The following is a 24,875-nucleotide window of genomic DNA, read 5'->3' on the forward strand; positions in this document are numbered from 1 at the left end:
AACATGTGAAAACTCCATAGAAAACCATGATACAGGTTGACACAATAGGAGGGTTCCATTGTTGGTATTGTGTCTTGGGTGGCCTAGTCATGCGTACAAGCCATCCCCTTGATGGACATGCACATATCTGAACCGGACAGGCCCAAATGCACAGGAATTCAAGGCAGAGAACTCCCATGATGTCCACTGCTTGCTTAGGCCAGTCCCAAGAGCAGGCAAAATGTAGCTCAGCAAAGAGGCCTGAGCTGTCTCACCTTATCCTCGACCAGAGCTTTGATTCACAATACAGTTACTAACAATTCCATCTCTTTCTGATGTTCAGGCTACAAGTGCTGTCCCAAAGATGCATGATTCATCTAGCCAGCATGATGTCTAAACCTCAAACTGATGAGTGGATTTACACTGAAGACATATCAGTTTTCTGCGGCATATAATACTCTCTGCAGAGCAGGGAATGTTCACAGGGCCATCTCTACCGGTAGGCAAGACAAGGCATCCTTGAACCACGGCAGCAGCCCCTGGCTGCTCCTCCTAAGACCCCCTGGCCAATTCCTCTCTGTTGGAGGGCATTGCATTAAGATTCAACAGGCAGTCCAGTCATCTTTGATACATGGAATCGGGACAGGGAGTTGTCTTCTCCATCAACTTAGGCAGCAAAATGTATCTGGGGGGACCTGCTTGTTCAGATATCTGTACTTTCTCAACATGCACTAAGTGGGACCACTCTTACTGGATGTGCCCCCAGTACCAACATGCCCCACTCTCACTGCTGCATGCATAGAATCATAGAACTGTAGAGTTCGAAGGGACCCAAAGAGTTATCTAGTACAACCACCTGTGATGCATGGAAGGCCCTTTCTGATGAACACCAAATGCTGAGGGGTTGTGACTGGCACGTGCTTCAGTCTCGATCCTACGGCCCCCCTCTCATGCACACGAGGGGTTTCTGCTCAACAGCTCTAGTGTTAGGCTGGATTAAATTGAATGTGACCCGAAGGTGCCCATAGGGATTGTTGGGTGGAAGGCAGGGAGCCCAACACTAGGGGGCGCCAGAGCCAATGGCATGCAGAGCCAGCTAATTCTAATTTTGTCTCCATCCTCCTTCCGGCTGAGTTCTACAAGGGCAACACTGATGAGTCTACAGAGGAGGAATTTTATGGCCAGGTCTCCCCTGCCCACCCCCCACCTCCCGCCCTGGACTGGCTGCAAGTAAGAAGGCAGGCAGATGGGGGCTGGCTGACGACAGACTTAGTTTGGTGGGGCAGTGCCCCATACTATGCTAACGTACCAGCTTCTGGTGTACTTTTCTGAGCAGAACACATTTCCAAAAAACAGAAGCGGAAAAGGGCAACAGACTTGAGGAAGAGGACCCGCTTGGCTTTTCTTTAAAGTTTAAGAATTGACTCATTGCGGCACAAAATACATTCATGGAAAGAAAGCATGGGAAGAGCGAAAGTCTCTTTGATCTAGCCATAGTATAACAAGAACCAACAGCTTGCAAGTTAAAAGTTGGACAAATTCAAATCAGAAATAAGGCACAATATATATATAGATAGATATCTCTCTCTTTCCCCCCTCCCTTCCTTCCTCTTTTTTATTTTTTATTTATTTTAAAACAACAGGGGAAATAGTTAACTGCTGAGGCAGGCTGCCCAGGAATAGCAGTGATATCTCCATCACTCAGACGTCTCCACCTCAAGACAAAACACTGTTGGAAAAGAGACCTCCCTTCTAGCCGGGTGACGTTATACTGGGCTTAGCGGAAGGGAAATTTGCAGCTGGAAAGATGGCGGAGTTGGTGATGTCAGTGGTGCTCTCTGGACACCTTTGTTTATATATACAGGATGTGACACCGTCGTGAGTGGATGGCTCAGGGCACAAAGGAGGTGGAGTCTCTTATGTCTCCTGGAACATTCTGGCCCAGCGCCCCCTTGAGGAGGAAGAAGGGATTTCCTCGTGCCTGGTGTGGCCTGCCGTAGCTCGTTCGCATGCAGTGGGGAAGAGAACGGCTGCAGAGGCCACACCAAGGCGCGGTTCCTCCTCTGAGCAAGCCGACCTTTGGCCGGCGTCCTCCATCTGAACAACCCCCAGGTCCACGTAAAGCAGGCTCTAGTAAGCCCCTCCCTCCCAGGTTTTTTTGGGGAGGGTAGGGGGCGGGGAGAAAAAAGTGCATAGATGCCCCCAAAGGGCCTGCTGGGGTGGGGGGGAGGTCGGATGAAAATACAAACAGCAAGTGATTCACGTCCAGCCCTTGGAGTGTTTAATGTTCATGCAGCGCCTGAATTTCAGATTGGAAAATCCTGACGCAAGTGTATTGCTTAACTGATTATTCAGTTTATCATAAATATATATATGTATATTATATATAATAAGAAGAATAATAATTTCATTTATATATATATATATTTGTAGGAGTCTAATATCTGGTTATAAAAGCACACGGTATTGCATCACTCAGATTTTAGGAGGTGGGGTGGGGTCTCCATGCACGTCGACATGCTTTTAAAGTTGAGTTTAAAAGTTCCACCGTGGGGAGGGGGTGGTTCCAGGGACTCCCCAGCTGGACTGAGCTGGACCCACCCCAGGGGGAGACCATGCTATCTGCTGAGAGAAGACAGCAGCATCTCGGGTAAGGAGGGGAGCCCCCCTCCAAATACAGGAGGGAGGGGAGGTGGGTTTATGGGTGTGTGTGCAGGAGGCTTGCCGTGGAGGAATCACAATTCCCCCCCTATCCCACCCCTGGCCCTCGTGGCTATAGGTATTTATAGATATGTATAGTTTGTTTTCTCCATTTGTTCTTCAAGGAAGTCCATCTCTCCAATTATCCGTCCGTCCGTCCATCCATCCATCCATCCTTCCAGCTGTGGCTACTTCATCCCACTTCTCAGCACCTGGTTGGCAGCAATCAACATGACACTGATGATGAACGCGATGGCAAAGGCGCAGATGAGGCTTTTGCGGACGCACGTCTGTCTGATCTGTTGGTTTGAGCAGGCTGAAGAAGAGGGAGGAAAGGTGAAGAGGAGAGGAGGAGGAGGAGGAGGAGGAGGAGGGTGGTTTGAACAGAGAATGAGAAAAGAGAGAGCATAGAAGTCAGTGGCATAACTTTGGGATGGCGGCAGAAAAAGGATACCTGCTCAGCTTAAAGATTCTCTAGCCCAGGGGTTGGCAAGGTTTATCTCGTCTGGGCTGGTTCACTTCAGCGGAGATCCCTCTGTAGGCCAGATTTCGCACGCGTGTGCGATTTCCAGTGCCTGCGCCTGCGCAGATGCAATTTCTGGTGTCCGCTTCTGCGCAGACATGATTTCTGGCGCCGTGGAAGCGAGTCCCCGCACTGCTCTGCGCTGGTTTAGCGCAGTGCGCGGGGACTCGCCAAGCGGGCAGCTTGGTTAGGGGGTGGCTCGTGGGGTGGTTAAACGACCCTCGTGGGGTGCTTGTGGTCCATGGGCCTTAGGCTGCCTGCCCCTGCTCTAGCCCTTGAAGAACAGAACCTTCATGAGCATCAGTTCCTTAAAATATATATATACAGTGGTACCTTGAGTTACAAACAGCTTAGGTTACAAACACTTCAGCTTACAAACCCCGCTAACCTGAAAGAGTTACCTCGAGTTGAGAACTTTGCCCCAGGATGAGAATGGAAATCGTATGCCAGCGGCACAGCGGCAGCAAAAGGCCCCATTAGCAAAAGCACGCCTCTATTATTTTTTTATAATGATATTTATTGAAAAAAGAATTTTTAAAATTACAAAGAAAAAAAAGACAAAATTACAGAGAAAAAAGACAAAAACAGAAAAAAAAGGAAAATGGGATAAAAAGGACTAACAATCCCGGGACCGGGGGGAGGGGACGCTGGAAGAAGATTGGATTTTTTTTATTCTTTTTTTTTATCATCAGAAATGTTTTATGAACGTTGCAAAAATGTTGAAATGAAATTACATGGCTCTTGTAAGAATGTTTAAAGAACGAATTAAGTACCACTGTAGTTCATCTAGTCCCGTATCCTGTTCTTATAGATACCCGTGGGAAATCTTCAACCTGGAGCCCCTGCCCTCCCTGCAATATCTGGGGATCCGTTTCCAGCGATATATCCAACTTCTGAGACTTGCTCCTTCCTACACACTGACTGCCACCCCCCCGCCGCTCTGGACTGGTGTGATTTGGCATGCAAAGCCATTCTTTCTCCACTGGTCCCCTTGCAGCTACCATTGGCATTAGTATTCAAAGCAGCTCATAGCCTAAACAGAACAACCACTTCCCTAATTAAACAAAAGACGAGTGAGCAAGATCTAGCACAGGAACAGACAGGACTTGCTGATGTTGTGGCCTTGCCAGGGCCGGATCGACATGGGACATGTGGGACATTTGTCCCAGTCCTCAGTCCTTTTGGGACACTGAACAGCTAACCACCTGCTCTGTCCTTCCTTTTGGTTCCCAGGTGCTGCAGTTTCTTAAGGAGAGTTAAATACTACAGCCTTTGTAGAAGACAACCCAAAAGGATGGTTTCCCTCCCCACTTTGAGGTTGGCTGCTAGTGGGTGAATAATGCCCCTGAATAGGTAAAGGTAAAAAGGTAAAGGACCCCTGGATGGTTAAGTCCAGTCAAAGGTGACTCTGGGGTTGTGGTGCTCATCTCGCTTTCAGGCTGAGGGACCCGGCATTTGTCCACAGACAGTTTTCCGGGTCATGTGGCCAGCATGACTAAACCGCTACTGGCACATGGAGGACCATGGCGAGCGCCAGAGCTCACGGAAACACCATTTACCTTCCCGCCACAGCGGTACCTTTTTATCTACTTGCGCTGGCATGCTTTCGAACTGCTAGGTTGGCAGGAGCTGGGACAGAGCAAGGGGAGCTCACCCGTTGTGGGGATTCGAACCACCGACCTTCTGATCAGCAAGCCCACGAGGCTCAGTGGTTTAGACCACAGTGGCACCCACCATCCCTTATGCCCCTGAATAGGTTGAGAGGAAAGGAAGGCCTGAGGGATGGATACCCCAATAGCTGGAAGAATGGGAATAGAGACTGACCATAACCAGTGGGTTAAAAGTGAAGAACGTCAATGAAGGACTGTAGCTCAGTGGTAGAGCATCTGCTTTGCATGCAGAAGGTCCCAGGTTGAATTCCTGACAACTGGTGGTTGCTGAGCTAATTTGCCCCACTCAGTTTAACAGTGAGGGTCTCTAGGTGAGGAAGCTTCCTGAACCCCTGAGTACCTGCTGGAGGGTCGCCGTCTAGTTTGATTTATCCTGAGGACGGTCTGGACTTTATGAACATTATGCATAAGATCTGGTTCTTTCGGTGTAGCAGGGCTAGGGAACATGCCAACCAGAGACCTTGTAGAACTGCCACCACCCCTGACTGTTGGCTAAGCTAGGTAGGGATGATGGGAACTGGAGTCCAACAACTTCTTTAGGGCCAAAGGTTCCCCATCCCTCTGAGTCCTGGATCAGATCTAGGTGGATGCAGAGAGGTACTGAGGGACAACCATGTGGCTTCCCAGAGTACTTTTAAAGGTAAAGGTAAAGGGACCCCTGACTCTGGCCGACTCTGGGGTTGCGGCGCTCCATAGGCGCCGACTCCATGGGGCCTGAGGGGGCCCGAGCCCCCTCAAAAATTCATTTGGGGGGGCTCTGCCCCCCCAATAATCTCGGGCGCCCCTCCAGCAGAGCGCCGCCGCCGTCCCCCGCCTCCTCCCCACCTGCTCCCTCGCCAGCCAGCCAGCCAGCCAGCCGCGCGCCCTAGCCGGAGAGCCCCGGCCGTCCCCGTCACGCAATCGGCTGGATCTCCCTTCAGCAGGCCGTGCTCACAACTCGGCCCAGGGACCCCCCAGCAGTGGATCTCCGGCCCAGCTGAAGAATCCGGCAACAAGCCCCCTCCTCCCCAATCGCTCCGGCTCCGCCGAAATACGCTCCAAAACCCCCCAGATAGGCCGCCAGCCGCCAAGTCTCGTGGCGCCCTGAGCGAGGGTCTCTCCCCAACACCGCCACCTCGAACTGTGTTCTCCCGGCTACCCGAGCGAACCAGCGGCAGCTTCCTGGGCGCTCTTCCTGACTCTGCCTCCGAAGAAGAAGAAGAAACAGCCCCCGCCGAGGTGCATCCCGCGTCCTGGTATGGGCCCCCCCCAATATTTTTTATAAGTCGGCGCCCCTGCGGCGCTCATCTCGCTTTACTGGCCAAGGAAGCCGGTGTACAGCTTCTGGGTCATGTGGCCAGCATGACTAAGCCACTTCTGGAGAACCAGAGCAGCACACGGAAACGCCGTTTACTTTCCCGCCGGAGTGGTACCTATTTATCTACTTGCACTTTGAGGTGCTTTCGAGCTGCTAGGTTGGCAGGAGCAGGGACCAATCACAGGAGCTCACCCCGTCATGGGGATTCGAACCACCGACCTTCTGATTGGCAAGTCCTAGGCTCTGTGGTTTAACCCAGAGTACCTTTAGTTCAGTTTAAAGAACCCCTATCCTACCTACAGGGAGAAGCCAGAGATGATTGGCTCCTTCCCCATCACCTGATACCTTGGCTGGAAGGCTTCTACCTAGATGCTCCTGCCTATGGGATTGAAAGGCATGTAGTTGCCTTTTATGGCCAGCTGGTAGAAGGGTACGTATGAAGCTGCTGTCCAACTCCCATGGCTCCCATGATTCCCATGGCTCCCAAACTGAAATCCCATGGCATCCAGTGATCCAAGTGCTGGAAAAGATTTGCTTACTCTCCACATCAACCGGACACTCCTCTGCATTCCCCATGTGGCTTTCCTCCTCCGTCATGATGATGTTCTCGATGTCCTTCATGGAGAGGTGCTCGCAGAAAGTGTCGTACAGCAGCCGCTTCAGCTCGTCAACCGTCAGCTTCTGCATGTCGCACTGCAGAGGTAGGAACAGTCATCACAGGATGGTCACAGTTCCTGAATCCATTGCATGGAGCTTTGCTTGAGCCAGGGAGCACACACATACACACACGTACACCAGGGTTAGCCAATGTGGTGCCCTCCAGATGCTCTTGGAGTACAATTCCCATCAGCCCTTGCCAGCATGACCAATGATTGGATATGATGGAAATTTGGGTTGTATCCAAGCAATGACTTCCGGTTCCATTTCAAACCACATGGACAAAGGAAAATATGCTCCCTGATGGCATTGTGATGTCAGGTGACTAGCAGGTGGGTGGCGCTATCCATCTCTCAAAGCAGCTATGGGCAGGGGAGGTTGGGGGGACCGTTTTACTGGCTTCATCAACTATAGCCACTCCTGGACAGGGATAGCCTGACCACTGTAGTCCACGCATTGGTAACATTGAGGCTGGATTGCTGTAATGCACTCTGTGCGGGTCTGCAGAATGCAGTGGCCAGACGGCTGACAGGAGCTTCTGGTCGAGGACATGAGACACTATTGCTAAAACAGCTGCACTGTCTGCCCATCTACTACCAAGCCAGGTTCAAGGTTAATTTACAAAGCCCTGAACAACTTAGCTCTAGGGTACCACAGGGATAGACTGAACCCTTATGCCCCAGATCAATATCTGAGATCATCTGCAGGAGCATCGTTGGCCATTCCCTGACTTGCTGAGACTCGTTTGACAACAACAAGAAACTGAGCCTTTAATGTTACTGGGCCAGTCTTGTGGAACTCATTGCCAATAGATATTCAGCAGGCACATTCTATGCTGAAAACCTTACTATTGTGCCAGGCCTATGCAGGCAATTAAGAGTACATCTTTCCAAAATGGTTAATTGATGTCTGTTTTAACCTTTGATATGGTTTTTATTGTATGGTTTTATTGCTGGAAACTGCTTTGATATGGATTTTTCTGATACAGCGGCATGTAAATATTTTTAAATAAATAATCAAATATCCACCCCACTGGCTAGAAATGGTGTTCCGTCCCTGGCTAAGAGGAATATGGTTCATGTGAAGAAACTACCGAGCCATTGTTAGGGCTTTGCATGAACAGGCTCAATGTTATGAATCTTAAGATAAAAGAGAGAAGCTCCTTAGTCAATGACTGGTGTTTGTAATTCTAGACCCAGGGATCTTTTAAAAGGAAGGTGGCAAGGCAATCACAGATTGGCTGTGTGGCATAGTTGCACAAATGAGGCTACTTGAAAACAGTGGAGGGAATAGAGTGTTTTGATATATTGATTTGCTAGAAGTGATCCTATGGACGTTGTTTTAAAGACAGGGTGCCAAACCCAGCAGCAGCCTCCTTCAACTTGGTTTTGAACTACAAAACCAGAGGGTTTGGACTACAATTCCCATCAGCCCCAAACCAGCCCTGCTGTATGATGGTAGGGTAGATAAGAACATGGTCATGCTGGCTGGGGCTGATGTGAGTTGTAGTCTGAAACATCTAAGGGCACCAGATTGGGAAGGCTGTTCTAGGATTTCATATAGGCTTGGGACAGGGAGGTTGTGGCCATCCAGATGTTGTTGGACTACAGCTCCCATCAGGCTCAGCCAGCATGGCCAATGGTCAGGCATGATGGGAGCTGCAGTCCAGCAACATCTGGTGGACCACAGGTCCACCATCCCTAATAAGGTAATGTCCTTCCACAGGGCACAATGCAGATCAGTAGTTTCAGTACCATGGAGAGCTCTAAGTGAGCTGCTTGCTCCAATGAAGACTGAAACCTGTTATGACTTCACCATCACTTCTCCCAGATTCCATCTCTGCCTCAAAGAGTGGAAGGCCATGCAAGCTGGGTCTGATGGGAGTTTTAGTCCAAAACACATGGATGGCACCAGGCTGAGGGGAGGCTGCGATAAAATGTAGAAACACCCTGAAGAATCCCCATTCCCTTCCTCTGCGAGATGGAAATTGAGCTGGGAAGCATGAAGGAGCATGACATAATTAAGGAAAATGGTGATGCCTACCTCCTGGTGTGAACCAGCAGTTCCAGTCACCATGAAAAACGGGAAAATACGCATCTTCAGTACATATATCTGCAGTAAAATCAAGAAAGAGGGCCAAACCATCAGGTTTCAGGGGGTGGGGGGCGGGAATCGGTGTTTCCTTACCTTCCAAAACACAGTGTCAAAGTCAGTGCCGTGGAATTTTTCCGGGATGCCGGATGTGGAAAGTTTGGGGCCAAGCAACGTCACAAACTCCTCAAAGTCCACTTGTCCATCGCCTGGAAATGACAGACATCAGCACAGGTGAAAACGAGGCAGCACCAGGTCCCCATGGCAGGTTAAAACCATATAAAAATACAATACTAAAATCAGTAAAAACAGTTCACAGGCAGGCAACTTCTTTGTGGAAGGCAATAATTGTTCTTAGCAATGTGTCATAGAAAACAACCAAATGGGCATACTAGTGTTAGAACCATGTGTTCTTACTAGGGGTTACCTGCTTGCATTGCTTGCTAACTACCTACGTGATGACAGTCTTACATTTATATTTATATGGTAAGTTATTTCTTGCTTTTGTTTGTCTCTAGATAGATTGAGAAGGGATATGTTTGCTTTTTAGCTTTGCCTCACACAGAATGTTTTCTGAGGTCCAAATGATACGTTGCGTTAGTCACATAGCTTCTCCTGTAAGGTTGCTTTAATTATTTAATTTAACTAACTAACTAACTAACTAACTAACTAACTAACTAACTGTTAAGGCGATCCAAAGACATAAACACAGGGTCCATTTTTATGGGTCAGGGAAAGCCTGGGCTTGCTCTAGCGCCTTGATGGTTTTGATTGCCCTTTTCCTGAACTCCCCACCCCCAGCTCTGCAGTATCCTTTTTGACCTATCTTCCAGGTGTGGTCACAGGATAGATTTGTACAACTGCATTATGATTCTGGCAGTTTTAAATAATAATAATAATAATAATTCTACATCCCTTTCCTAATGACCCCTAGCATTGATTTCACCTTTCCCCTCCACAGCTGATAGGCAGGCTGGGCCAACATTTTCATCAAGCTATTTGCCACGACCCCTATATATCTCATCCCTGGTCAGTCACCACCAATTCAGTTCCCATTAGTGCATGTGTTAGGAGATAAATATATATGCTAGCCAGATGCTTTGCCGCCATGTGTATCACTTCACACACTGCATTTTACTGCCTTTGATATTGCATCCCAGCTGCCTTGACAAACAGCCTTTCCTTCTGATTGGACCGCCCCCTCATTCGCTGCTGCCCCTGAAGAAACAGGCACAAAGGTTAAAAACTCCATTAGGTAACCAGCTCACAGATTAAAATCCAGCAAGGAAGTCAATAACCTAGGAAATAGAGTTGGGCTGAAAACACCATCCCTCTGGGGATCTTCTATCTACCCTGGTGATCTGGTGAGTAGATCAGATGAGCTGGCATGGCCTCTGGATAATTATTGGGGAATGCCAGAGTTAATTATCTCCATTACACGGACAGCTCTGTTAATCTGTCACTGCAACAAAGGCCGCCCAGAGGCAGCAGCAGAAAATGAAGGTATATTATTCTCCAGCTGATCAGTGCAGGAACACCGGAAGCTGCCTTATACTGAGTGGGAGTATCGGTCCATCCACCTCAGTATTGTCTACACTGACTGGCAGCTGCTTTCCAGGGGTTCAGGATGGAGTCTTTCCCAGAACTTCCTGGAGATGTCAAAGATCGAAACTAGGACCTTCTGCATGAAAAGCAGATGCTCTACCACTGAAATACCACCCTTGCCCTAGGACCCATCTCATCTTTAGTGGAGAACAGCCATACTCAGAGATGCCAAGGATTGAACCTAGGACTTTTGGCATGCAAAGGAGATGCTGCGTCCCTTCACTGTATTGAGTCAGATTTTTGGTTCATTGACTGGTTGGTTCATTGGTTCATTGTCTACATTGACTGGCAGTGTTTCAAGCGTGGAGTATCTGTTAGAATTCCTGCTCCGTCATTGCAGTCATGGGATTTTTGTCTACCACATGACATTGTATGTTTTGACTTCACAGAGTGGGAAGTGATGGAGACGGGATGTTTGTGTTACTGTGTTCTGTGAAGTGGGACTATTGTCTTTTTTCTCTTTGCTGTCTGATGCTAGAGAGAGAGGGAGCCACATTGCAGTGCTTCGTGTGTGTTTATATGTAAATAAAGTAGATTAGCCAAAATGCTGAGGTCTGTTACGCAAGTTGCGAAGACTCTGCGGATCCCTAAGTGTGCTGATGTCTGTTGGCATTGGTTGCTGTGATGTTCGGACAGAAGAAAGCTTTTGAAGCTCCCAAACGATCGACCAGGAGGGAGGGAACATGCCAGTCGGACATGTGTCTCTGCCAGGGTCCTACTCGAGAGTAGGACGAGCTCCTGACAGTATCCTCTCCTCCCCCATTAGCCTCAGAGGCAAGAAGAACAAACTGTTCATATTTTACGGCTTTTTATTCAGTCATCTGGTTGCAAGACAAAGGATCCATGTCTCCACGTGTAGGAGACGTTGGCTACTCTGAGTCCCTCCTCTTCCGTCTCCCACAACATCTTGGAAACCTACGGGAAGTCACTGGAGTCACATCCCTCTGCCTTCTCTGTTCTTGAATGCAGAGGGACCAGCGAGCCCTTGGACTAGGAGGGTCTCCCATAGTCTCCAGGGAGGTCTCTGCTGTCTGCTCTCTCACTTCTCCCTCCTCCTCCACTATCTCATAACTAGGCATTTCCTCATTCAGCTGTACATCATCCCTGTCTCCCTCTCCTCCCGAAACTGCTGGAGACATGGGGGTCGAAATTTCCCTCTCCTCCTCCTCTTCTGAGAGGAGCCGATCAGACCAAGGGCTCAATTCCCATTCCTCCTGTTCAGTCCAGTCCCTGACACAGTGGTTCTCCAGGGTTTCAGGCAGGAGGAGTCTTTCACCTGGAGATGTCATGGTTTGTTTGTTTGTTTGTATTCTGCCCTATGCTCACAGGTCTCAGGGCAGTTCACAACATAAAATCACAAAAATAAAATCACAAAACACAAAATAAAAACAAGAACAACCCTCTAACCCCTGCCCTCAACACATTTTAAAAGGGCATTGGACGTCCATCAGGCAAAGGCCTGGTTAAAGAGGAATGTTTTTGCCTGGCACCAAAAGGTGTGCAATGAAGGACTGAACCTGGGAGACCTTCTGCATCTGCAAAGCAGATACTCTGCTTCTGAGCAACAGCCCTCCAACTAAAGCTGTTTTCAGGCTGTGAACTTAGGATCAATTCAGACCCCGGGGGTGATTTTTGAAACTCCTTTAGACCACGGCAGCTTACTTGTTCACTTAGTCCACCACTGCCTACTCTCACTGGCAGTGGCTTTCTGAGGTCTCAGGCTATTTCCCCCAAACATATTTGAAAATAATGTCCTCATTCAAGCTGATGTGCTTTTTGCCAGTGCAGAGCCAAGGTGGACTGGGTTATCCAGAAACTATGGATTACCTATAGTCACCACTGGGCTGCTCAGAAAGATACTTGTCATTCCCCAGATGCTGGACCAAACCTGCAGCCAGTGTGTGTGAGAGAGAACCAATTTCCTGGGCAAGCCCCCTTGGCATACAGGAGTTGCCAGCCAGGGTATCACTACTGAGCTAGATAATATCCCTGTGCAGACACCTGCTCCTCAAATCCACTTTGCCACCATGGCTTTCCGCTGCATGCACCTACAATTGACTGCTACTAAAAGATGGAGATAGAAAGCTGTATTATACTGAGTTAGACCTTGGTCCACGTAGCTCAATATCATCTACACTGACTGGCAGCATCTTTCCAGGATTTCAGGCACTGGTCTCTCCCAGCTTCACCTGGAAATGCCAGGAATTGAACCCAGAACCTTTGGCATGCAAGGCAGATGCTCTACTGACTGAGCTAAAGTTAGTAATATAGAAAGCTGCCTTATATTGAGTCAGACCACTGGTCCATGTGCTCCAGTATCATCTGTGCTGACTGACAGCAGCTCTCCAGGGTTTCCTTGCCCTACCCTGAGATGTCAGGAATTGAAATGGAGACCATATGCATGCAATGCATGTGCTGTGCCAAAGGAAGCTAACTTGTACTGAGTCAGACCACTTGTCTATCCAGCTGAGAATTATCTACACTGACCATCAGTGGCTCCCCAGGTTGTCAGCCAAGGGACTTTCCCAGCACTACCTTGAAATGCCGGGGATTGAACCTGGGACCTTCTACATGCTAACTAGATGCTCTACCACAGAGCTACAATTAGGAATGTAGCAAACTGAGTCACACCATTAGTCCATCTAGGTCAGTATTGTCTACACTGACTAGTGGCAACTCTCAAGGGTTTCAGACCGAGGATATGCCTGGCCCTACCTGAAGATGCCAGGGATTGAACCTGAGATCTTGTGCATGTAAAAAAGAAGCTCTACCATTCAGCTATGGCCTTTCCCCGAATTAAGCAGTCTTCCCCAAGCTGGAGCCCTCTAGCTATTTTGGACTACAACTCCCAGCAGCTTCAGGCGGTGCAAGAGGGAAATTCGTGCCTCTTTCTGCAACCTTCTAAAACGGTAGCTAATGGGGGCCATCACATAAGGTAGACAAGCAAAAGAAGGGATAGAATCCAGCTTGCCCCTTGCCCCTATGAATGGGCCCTTCCTGATTCTGTGGGCCATGGACCCGAGTCCAGCTGGCTTACTCTCTGGAGCCAGCCAAGTAGGGTCAGTTTTGCCACCTTTAATATCAATCCCTTCCATGGAAAGCAGCCCAGAGATAAGAGCAAATCTGAGTGCTGGCAAATTCACAGCTTGAATTTTATGGAGCTGTCAACCTTTTTTTACAACTCTGGGATGAGACTCTTTTCTGAAAGACAAATATTCCCTTTAGCTGGGGGACATCAAATCTGTAATAGCTCTGGCAATGGTCACATTAGAAGCACATCAGCTGGGGACGCTCATGAAGTTCAGTGCGGGAGGGAAGGCAGCCTGGCTGAGCAAGCTAGAAACAGAAGGGGGAAAGGTGTGGGGTGAAGGTGGGATAAGAAGGATCAAGATTGAGCACCCTCCCCGAAACATGTCGCCTCTCTGTTCCCCACATCCATGCCTAGTAGCACCAGGGAGAAGGCACAGGGATTTGACAAATGAGCACAAGGCTGGCCAGTAGTTTCAGCACCATGGAGAGCTCTAAGTGAGCTACTTGCTCCTAGAGTGCCTGGGACTTGACTGAAGCCGTTTATGCCTTCAGGGACAGATCACTCCTCCCAAATGCCATTTCTTCCTCTAGGAGTGGGAGTCTTTGCTGGCTGGTCCACAACATCTGGAGGACACCAGATTAGGGGAAGGCTAGTCAGGGAGGAGAGCACACAGAAGAAACAGGGAGTTTGATTCAAAAGAGAAGAGCAACAAAAAGCGGAGGGGGAGCATCTAAAACTTTTCCCACCCCCCTCCAAAAAGTCTTACCATCCATGTCTAGTCTCTGGATGATGACTTCCAGTTCCACCTCATTGGGCATGTAGCCAAGGGACCTCATTGCTGTGCCCAGTTCCTGCTTGGAGATGAAACCGTTGCCGTCCCGGTCAAAAACTTTGAATGCCTCACGGATCTCTGCAGGGAGAGGGAAGAGGTTGTTATTTAGGCTGCTAGGGTTTGTGACCAGGCCTTGTGGATAGGCATATTCATCAATTTTGGTTTCTCGGGTTTTTTCCCCCATTTTTAAGTTTAGTTCTCTTCATTTCCACATCAGGTTGCAAATTTTTCAGAAACAAGTCCACATGAAAATTCACAATAATTTTAGTTTGAATTTCTCACGACAGGCATATTTGTATGCAATTTTTCCTAGCGTACACGGTTTTGCAAAGCAGAATGCATTTTTGTATTATTATTGTTTTTAAAAATGTATACATTTTAATACACACTTTGCCCCAGAATATGCAGTTTTGAACACATTACTTGGTTGAACACAATGCTACATTTCAACATTTGGCAAAGAGCAAATTTCAAAGGTCCAGTACTGTTTTGGAAAATGAGAATCAGATGGTTTGCCTTTTGATACTAGTGGAATTGAATCTCACACCCATCCCTACCAGAGAATATAAGAATATAAGAGGAGCTTGTTGGATCTGGCCAGAGGCTCATCTAGTTCAACATGCTGTTCTCAGAACATCCTGGACATGAGAACAGGGCTGCTCTTGACACAACTCCTTTTAGAGGTCTTGGTCGCTGGATGTCCCTGAGTTCTTGAGTTATGAAAGAGGGATAAAACCTTTTCTCTATCTACTTTCTCCATGCTACACATAATTTTATAAACTTCTATGATGCCACCTCTCTAAACTAAAACCCCTAAACGGCTATGGTATTATTCAACATTGAACCCCCATGATGAAAGCAAGTTGGATCTTGAATGCTTATGACGTTTTAGAACAGCTACCTGTCCCATGGACTGCAAGAAGATCAAACCTCTCCATTCTTAAAGAAATCAGCCCTGAGTGCTTATTGGAAGGACAGATCCTGAAGCTGAGGCTCCAATACTTTGGCCACCTCTTGAGAAGAGAAGACTCCCTGGAAAAGACCCTGATGCTGGCAAAGATTGAGGGCACAAGGAGAAGGGGACGACAGAGGACGAGATGGTTGGGCAGTGTTCTCGAAGCTACCAGCTTGAGTTTGACCAAACTGCGGGAGGCAGTGGAAGACAGGAGTGCCTGGCGTGCTCTGGTCCATGGGGTCACGAAGAGTCGGACACGACTGAACGACCAAACAACAGCAACAACCTGGTTCCATGGTGTGATCTTCACTTGTTTTGTGTCCTTACTAGAACTGCATCAGCCTGCGCTCCTGTGTGCTGCTTCAAGCAGCCACCAGCCAGCCAGATATCTCTGGTGGGAGATGAACAGGGTGAAAGGGTAACAGCCATCCCTCTCTTGTCTTCCTCAGCATCTCATAAACCTCACTTGAAATTTATGGGCAGTAAAACGCCTTGCTTTCAGATTCATTCCAGGAAATTGGCAAGGAGATCAGGTTAGGTGTCAGAAACAAAGCCAGTCCCTCCTTGCTTAAGCTACCATTTAATTACACACAAGAAACCCCATCCAGGCAAGGTGGCAATTTATTATTTATGTGTGGATTTATGGGCTCCTAACTCTTTGTGGCCTTGAGGGCGCATTTGGAAATCAAAAACTGTCATGGACACACACACACACACACACACACACACACACACAAGTTTCACAGGAGAAAACCCAGTGAGGCACAGAATCCCCCCTCTTCCAAACAGACAAAACACTTAGGTTGCTTCTAGATGACTTGTTTATTGAGCATTCATTCTGATTTGTTTGGAGGGGAGTTAGACAGCATCTGCTATTTATTGAACATGTATTCTGATTTGCTTGAAGCTGCATACTCATGAAGGTTAAGGGTATCAGTGGCTAATAATCACGAGGCCTCTACAGCAGGGGTCGGCAAGGTTCACCTCACCTGGGCTGGTTCACTCCAGCGGAGATCCCTCTGTGGGCCACGTGCATGAGCATGTGCGGCCGCGATTTCCAGTGTCTGCATCTGCGCAGATGTGATTTCGAGCATCTGAGCATGCGCAGATGCAATTTCTGTCATCTGAGCATGTGCAGAAGCGATTTCTGGCACTGCGGAAGTGAGTCCCTGCACCACACTGCGCTGGTTTAGTGCAGTGTGTGGGGACTCGCCAAGTGGGTGGCTCAGTTCGGGGGCGGCTTGGGGGCTGGTTAAACGATCCCCATGGGCCGCTTAGGTTGCCTACTCCTGCTCTACAATCAGAGGCAGGGATACTTCTGAATATTAGTTGCTGGAAGTCACAGGAGGGGCGAGGGCTGTTGTGCTCCGGTCTCACTTGAGAGTTTTGCAAAGGCATCTGGCTGGCTGTTGTGAGAACAGGATGCTGGACTAGATGGGCTGCTGGCCTGATCCAGCAGGGCATCATCATCATCATCATCATCATTGTTATTATTATTTATCCACCCATCACCCTCAGGTGCCAGGGTGGGTTACAACAATGGAAACAAACATTAATATTAACGTACAATATTACACAAGATTAAAAACAGTTGAAAACAACTAATTTCTGTCTCTGTGTGTCTGTCTTTTATTAATTTTCTTAAGTTACATAACAAGCACCAACAAGTTAACAAAAGATGAAAGGATGTTATGAAATCTACCCCATAACAAGCTGAACAAAATCAGAAGAAAAACACCAAGAAGCTTCTATGCACAGACACCCACAAAGAAGTTCATATAAATGCAGAGATAGCGTATTTAAATTAATAAAAAGTGAGAACAAACATTTAACAGATTCATATTCTGGAGTACACCCTAGGGACTTTCTGTTTGCTGTCTGAAGTATTTGTATAAGCAATAAGCGATAAAATTCCACTGGTCTCTCGCAAACCAATTTCTGTGTTTATTTCCTCTAGCTATTCTTAGTTTACATGTGATTTTATCTGCTGAAACCTTTCATACCATGCTGTTAAATTAGCACCTTAACGGTCTTTCCTAAAAGGTGCAATAGTCACATGAGCAGCTTCTAATAAGTATCCTATCGTGGTTTATCTCTCAAGTCCATATTATCATCTGTAAATAAATTTAGCAGAGCAAGCTCTGGGGTCTTCCTGACATATTGTTGAGCAGTTTTACCAGTTTCATTGAAAACCTGATCCCAGAACACAAATACATTGACACTTGTCCACTACATATGTTTGGAGTTACCAGTTACGTTCTCATCCTTCACTTCCCAGCTGCTTTGTCGCAAAAAATGGTCTGATATTTTGGGGAAGTGGGTTTGTTGCACAAGAGCTCTGAATCCACTTTGACCAGGTGGCCTGAATTTGCTTGCAGGTGACTGAAACCTGCTTGAGAATAGCAGCACTCTGCATGGGCACCAGTATAAAGGTAAAGGTAAAGGTAAAGGTAAAGGGACCCCTGACCATTAGGTCCAGTCGCGGCCGACTCTGAGGTTGCAGCACTCATCTCGCTTTATTGGCCAAGGGAGCTGGTGTACAGCTTCTGGCGAACCAGAGCAGCTCACAGAAACGTCATTTACCTTCCCGCCGGAGTGGTACCTATTTATCTACTTGCACTTTGACGTGCTTTTGAACTGCTAGATTGGCAGGAGCAGGGAGCTCAGCCCGTTGTGGGGATTCGAACCGCCGACCTTTTGATCGGCAAGTCCTAGGCTTTGTGCTTAACCCACAGTGCCACCCGTGTCCCTCGCGCACCAGTGTACACCTCACCAAAACATATAGTAGACTTGGGTGTTTTACTTGTCAGGTGTGTAGCTCAAAAGGATGTGGGGGGGTGGGCTTCCTTTGCTAGTGGGGAAGCTGTTTCCACATCCTGCATCAGAGGGACAATACAGTGGGGGAAGGCAGGGGTGTAGGAAGGGGTGGGGGCGGATCACCCCAGGTGCCCTCACTGAAGGGGGTGACATTTGGTGCACCTCCTGCCAGCGACTCCCCAGCCTACCCCGAGCCATCAGGGTAAGGGGAGGAGCTGCGCCACTTTGCCGGCAGCATTCTCCCCTCCCCCCTTTGTTTTGACAGCTTGGGGGAGGCTTGGGAGTTGTGGGTGGGCGGCGTGGCAAATGTCTGTCATGGGTGGCTTGCTCTGCCCCGTGAGCGGTTCGCTCCGCCTCTGGCTTCAGGGCACGCACACTGCTCTAGGCACCCAAGAGGCTATCCCGTACCATCCATGCCATGCCCCCCTCGGGAGCACGTCTGCCCTGGGCAGCATGGGCATATGTTCTGCAGCTGGGAGGAGGTGGGAATGGAGGGGAGAAAGGACCTGGGCCAGCTCTTTCAAACAAATACAGTGGTACCTCGGGTTAAGAACTTAATTCGTTCCGGAGGTCCCTTCTTAACCTGAAACTGTTCTTAACCTGAAGCACCACTTTAGCTAATGGGGCCTCTTGTTGCCGCCGCGCTGCTGGTTTGTGATTTCTGTTCTCATCCTGAGGTAAAGGTCTTAACCCGAGGTACTGCTTCCGGGTTAGCAGAGACTGTAACCTGAAGCGTCTGTAACCCAAGGTACCACTGTAGATGACTATCAGGGAGATGGCATTGTTAGGCATTTGTCAAGGCCCACAGTCTGTGGTTGGGCTGCGCCCAGAACATACACAGGTGTCCATATTCTGAACTAAAAAATACCCATAAGAAGAGCCTCTCTGGATCAGGCCAATGACCCATCTAGTCCAGTCTCCTGTTCTCACAGTGGCCAACCAGATGCCCGTGGAAAGCCCTTAAGCAGGATTCGAACACAAGAGCCCTCTCCCCTCCTGCGGTTTCCAGCAGCTTGTATTTAGAAGCATAGTAACTGTATCCGACTGTGGAGGCAGAACGCAGCCGTCATGACTAGCAGCCGCTGACAGCCCTCTCCTCCACGAATTTGTCCAATTCTCTCAAAAAGCCGTCCGAGTTGGTGGCCATCACTGCTTCCTGGGGGGGACAGGGGGCGACAACTCTATAGTTTAACTCTGTGCGAAGAAGCCCTTGCTTTTCTCTGTCCAGACTCTTTCAACATTCAAGCTTCACTGGATGTCTGCCAGCTCTGGTGTTATGAGAGAGGGAGGAAAACATTTCTCTGTCCACTCTCTCCATGCTGTGCATCATTTTATACATTTCCATCATATCGCCTCTAACTCTCCTTTTCTCTAAACTCCCAAATGCTGCAATCTCTCCTCATAGGGGAGTCTCTCCACCCTCTCGATCATTTTGGTTGCCCTTTTTTTGAACCTTTCATCACTCTACAATATCTATTTTGAGGTGAGACAACCAGAAAAAGTACAGTATTCCAAATGCAGTCGTACCATAGGTGTGTGTGTGTGTGTGTGTGTGTGTGTGTGTGTGTGTGTATATATATATAAATAATATGACATTAGGGTATCAGCAGTTTAATTTTCCCTGTCTAGCAATGCCCAGAAACTACACACAGACACACACACACACACACACACACACACACACACACACACACACACACAAATACTTTCAGTCCACAGTAAATAAAACACAGACAAGGAACAGGCGATAGATTGGGCAAGGCTGCTTGAAAGATCTAAAGGGCTCTACTTAAAGAATCTTCCTCTGTGTGATGGCAGCTTGCGCCAGCTTCTTAAGACCCTGGGCACGTGGGCAGTAGAGCACTATGGCATGCCCACTGCACACAGATCCACCATAACTCCTCTCAATTACTGTTCCCATAAACATAAATGTCGATAAGAAAAATTGTACCTGGCTCCTGGGGTGTCCCCTCCCCCCTTTTAACACCAACCAACCTACACCGCAAGGTCCTTGAGTTAATTTTTTCAGACCTGGACAGCTGCAAACCAGTTTTGATGCTGGTTATTCTTTTAGAACACTTAACTATTTTTCTGGTGTGTTCACAGGATCTTTGGTGACTCAAATTGACATCCGGTGGTGCTCGGAACTTGACTGCATTTGATAGCTCTATGTAATGAGATCTTGCACTGGACCATTTGCGGGTTGGTAGGTGTTAAGTCCTTGATAGAATCTGACAGTGGACATACCGTCCTATTAGCTGCTTGGCAGTGCTTGATAGCTGTCAGCTTGCGTGACGGCCTGCATGATGTCTCCGTAAACACTCAAGAGATGCCCGCATGTCGAACACCGCAGTCATAGACTCACATAACCATAGAGTTGGAAGGGACCATGAGGGTCATCTAAGTCAAACCCTCTGCAATGCAGGAATCTTTTGCCCAATGTGGGGTCCAAACCGATGACCCTGCGATTATGAGTCTCATGTTCTGCAGACTGACCTATCCTACATATGTCTGCTTAAGTGCATCAGAAAAGCCCTGCTGGATCAGGCCAATGGTCCAGGTAAGCCAGATGGCTGGGGTATTAATAATAAAAATAAAATCCAGCATCTTGTTCTCTTAGTAGCCAACAAGATCCCTTGGCAAAACCCTCAAGTAGCCTTAAAAAGTAAAGCTAAAGGGACCCCTGACCATTAGGTCCAGTCGTGACCGACTCTGGGGTTGCGGCGCTCATCTCGCTTTATTGGCTGAGGGAGCCGGCGTACAGCTTCCGGGTCATGTGGCCAGCATGACTAAGCCGCTTCTGGCGAACCAGAGCAGCGCACGGAAACGCTGTTTACCTTCCCACCGGAGCAGTACCTATTTATCTACTTGCACTTTGACGTGCTTTCAAACTGCTAGGTTGGCAGGAGCAGGGACCGAGCACGAGAGCTCACCCTGTCATGGGGATTCGAACCGCCACCCTTCTGATCGGCAAGTCCTAGGCTCTGTGGTTTAACCCACAGCGCCACCCGCGTCCCTCAAGTAGCCTTAGGACATTCCATATTCCAAGTTAGCATTTCACATTAAATTTAAAAATATCATCGCTCGGTGGAAGTCCATTTCAACAGCTGAGGCTGGTCTGTTAGGGTGAAAGAGGCAGTGACCCACCAACTTTAGTCTGCTCCCAGTCAGCCCCAACCTGCCAGCCTTCTTTCTTACAGCTTGCTCGGGGGTGGTCCTGCCTGTCACCTCCCTCCTCCTTAGTCTTAGTGTTGCAGCAGAGAAGAGGATGAGGGCAAAACTAGAATTAGTTGGCTTTGCATGTCATGGGCTGTGGCGCCACCTGCTGTCTAGCTCCCTGCCTCCCACCCTATCAATCTCAATGTGCACCACGCACCACCATTTCATTTCAGTGGTTCACATGCAAATAAGGGATGCTCACAGAGCATTTAAGAAATCCTGCATAAAGTGATGAAGGGGGTCAAGGAAGGAGATGAATCTCTTGTGTCCGCCCCATCCCGGGGCTTGAATTACATAACACCCTTCCTGCTATTCCACCACTTCTATTGCTGAAGAAAGACCTTTTTAAATGTTTCGAACAGAGCAAAGATAAATGGAAAGGAGAAGAAATATAAATCAGTGTAGAAATTGGGCATTTGAACTAAATAGGAACATTAAACCTGAAACCGAAGTGTCACAGTGGGGTGTGTGTGTGTCCCAATTTCCTCTGCTCTCGGAAATGAATTCTTGGTTGGTAAGTTATGACTGTTGTTCAGCAGCTGCTGCAGCGAGGATGTTTTCTAGGCGGCTGAGGGCTCCGTGTGAACCCCTTTAGCTTGGAAGAGGTGAAATGGGCAAATGGAGAATTCATGAATACTGCTTCTGGCCTTTTTGGAGCACTCTGTGCAAAAAAGGAAGGGGCCAGCTACTGAAACAGCAAAACATAGGAAGCTGCCTTGTCCACTTAGCTCAGTAGCCCAACCTGGAGATGTCAGGTACTGAATCTGGGACCTCCCGCTTGCAAGGCAGATGCTCTGCCAATGAGCTATTGCCCTCCTCATTTTACTAATAAGTAAATAACAGATCTGCCTAAACACTTTTGAGTGGTTTGAAGCAAGTGGAGAGAGAGAGAGCTCTATCACTGAGCTTCGGTCCTTCCCTTACAATAAAGTAAGGTTCTAATCCTCAGTATTCAGAATAAAGGGCTGATTTAAATAAGAATGTAGGAAGTTGCCTTAGTCTTAGCCAGACCATCAGCAAAGCTGTGCTTTCTGGGGCTGATAGGAGTTGTAGTCCAAAACATCCAGAGGGCACCACATTGCCAAAGGCTGGCTTGTTGGATGAAAAACCTTTTGGCTGATGAATAGCGTTCATTAATATAACTACCTACAAATCTTAGACGAGACTTTCCTCTGCATCTCTTGTTGCAGATATTAATATTGTTGCAGTTTGAAGCAATTGGAAGCATAAGAATGGACTTCTTTTGGAATAAATCATTGCCCAGACCCATAAAAATATTATTTAAACTTTTACTGGCAGAACTCATTAAAATGAAACAGAATACATCAAATGTTATGTCCAAAATATGCATAAAATGTCTTGTGCTGTCCAGTACAGGCTCAGCATCTCAGAAAATATGAAATAACCCAAAGAGACCTAAAAGCAAAGGTCTGTCTCTCCACAGCCAAAACAGCTAAACAATTCCAGCCACCAGGGCGTTTACTGTCCCTTCAGGAGAGCTTCGTTTTACATCTTCACTCCACTGAGTTTGGAAGACAAAGACTCAAAGGCACCTCCCTTCAAAATGGAGATTTGCAACCCAGTACCTCTCACATGATCTAAGGTTACAACACTCAAATGTTAGCTACCAGAGAGACAACCATCAGTTAATTAATCATTAACTTAGCAAGAGTGCAAAGTGCCCTCCTTGATTTCAATATAGCTTCATTGTGAAACCCCATGTTAAACCTTCTGCGATATACCTTTAGCTAGGGTTTCCATATTTCAAAGTGAAAATACGGACAGAAAATTTGTTGAGCTTTTTTCTTTTTGGGGGGAGGGGAGGGTTGGTGGCTAAGTTGTTGACCTTTTTTTTAAAGAACACAACAACAACAACAACAAATCTTTATTATGGCCGTAGACCAGCATAAGAAGGGAGGGGCTATTTTTTTTAGCTTTTAGGCTATTTTTATGGAAAACTGGCAAAAAAAATGGCACTGCTTACATGGGCTGCCACACAATCAGGATTTTCCCAGGCATTCTTACTGATTTATGCCCAGACACTGTATTCTAGATATGCCCAGGAAATTCCAGACTTGTGCTAACCCTACCTTAAGCCATTCTTCATTTCTGTGTCAATTAAACCATTATCCTTAACACCTCTCACCCAGGAAGGAATACCTCTTCTGAGACTTGCCTGCTGGGACACATACCTATATAATCTAAAACAGTGGTGAGAGAATTCTCTCAGCCAGGGGCCCTTATTCCCTTCCAGGTGACCTTCTAAGCGCCACGTGCTAGAGGCAAAAGTGGGCGGAGCAACTTTTGTATGGTAGGGTAGTTCCTACACTTTCTCACACATACCCTGCTCTTTCCTCCACCCAAGCTATAAGGAGGCTTTATCAGAGTTCAAGGGGACATCACAGCCAAGCAAAACCATCAGAGGTGTGAAGGAGGACCAGTGAGGGGTGTGGCGTGGGGGGAGTCCCAAGGGGCAGATAGAGAGGCTGGGGGGGGGGGTTGTGGCTGCATGTGGACTCCTGGCCTGAGATTCTCCCCCTCTGATCTAAAAACAAAGAAAGAGCCCTTTTCGTCATTCTCCTGGGCCGTTGTCCTATTTGCATGCAGATTTAATCAACCGGTTAATCCACCGAAAACCATGCAATTAATCCGCAAAGATGCCTTTCGCCTAATTGCTTTTAAAGATGTGGTTTTGACGATATTTATAGCGCAGTTTGGAAAACTTCCTTCCATTCGGCTCCGTTCCCCGTCCTGACTTTGACAAGCCCAAGCTAACTATGACAAAGGCTTAACATCTGTCGTTCTCTGTGTGCTGGCATCTTGTCTGTGACAAAAGGGAAATTAGCCAAAGAGAGAGAGAGAAGGATCCATTTCCAAGCCATTATTCCCGAAGCCAACAAGGTTGTAGGGCGGTCCTGCCCACATTCTGCAGGAAGCGAGATACAGCCTCCGTTTCCAGCCAAGGCGAGAGAGGGGGAGAGAGAGAGAGAGAAAGGAAAAGGAAAAGGAGAAGGAGAAGGAAAAGGAAAAGAAGGTTTTCATAACCACACGGTTCGATTAATGTGTCTCATTTCAGTGCCTGGTTTGAATATTAAACAGAGAACCACCTCGAAAAGTCCTGGAAAGAGGGAAAGCTACGTGCAATTAAGCATCATGGGTGATAAAGTACAAATATTGCCAAAGAATATTTGATTGGTGGTTTGGTAAATTAGGGTTGTGAAATTAATAGACGGAGCGAATCCGCAGGCACATAATACCGTTCGGCATTTAGGCAAGTGTTTTACACAGGCAAGCGTTTCATGGGACCTGCACGGTGAAATTAATTTCACTTGGCTGGGTGGGTGAGCACACGAGGGGGGGGGGCGCTGGTTGCAAGGATTGGGAGCCCCCAGGGCAGGAGGTGGGGGGGAGGGAGACTTGGCTGCAGAGTTGAAAAGCAGGTACTGGGAGCGGGGCGGGTTTGCAAGGAGAATGAGAAGATCCTGTAAAGCAGGTGACA

The 24,875-nt window shown here is 47.9% G+C and overlaps 1 protein-coding gene across 2 annotated transcripts in view; it reads right to left on the bottom strand.

Moving 5' to 3' along the window:
• Nucleotides 1-2,804: 2,804 nt before the first annotated feature.
• The window catches only part of CABP7 (calcium binding protein 7), a 54,312-nt gene continuing 32,241 nt past the window's right edge, over nucleotides 2,805-24,875 (bottom strand). Inside the window, exons 2-6 of one of the 2 annotated variants that reach the window (XM_083478901.1) lie at nucleotides 14,320-14,463; nucleotides 9,014-9,126; nucleotides 8,870-8,938; nucleotides 6,709-6,862; nucleotides 2,805-2,995 (exon numbers count right to left, since the gene is read on the bottom strand). In XM_083478901.1, the coding sequence (XP_083335027.1) occupies nucleotides 2,868-2,995; nucleotides 6,709-6,862; nucleotides 8,870-8,938; nucleotides 9,014-9,126; nucleotides 14,320-14,463 (608 nt within the window). In that variant the 3' untranslated portion in view covers nucleotides 2,805-2,867. The remainder of the gene's footprint in view (nucleotides 2,996-6,708; nucleotides 6,863-8,869; nucleotides 8,939-9,013; nucleotides 9,127-14,319; nucleotides 14,464-24,875) is intronic. The other variant, XM_083478902.1, reaches the window with a different exon arrangement.

Source organism: Podarcis liolepis (assembly GCF_965112155.1).
Source record: "Podarcis liolepis genome assembly, chromosome: 15".
NCBI classification, from domain to species: domain Eukaryota; kingdom Metazoa; phylum Chordata; class Lepidosauria; order Squamata; family Lacertidae; genus Podarcis; species Podarcis liolepis.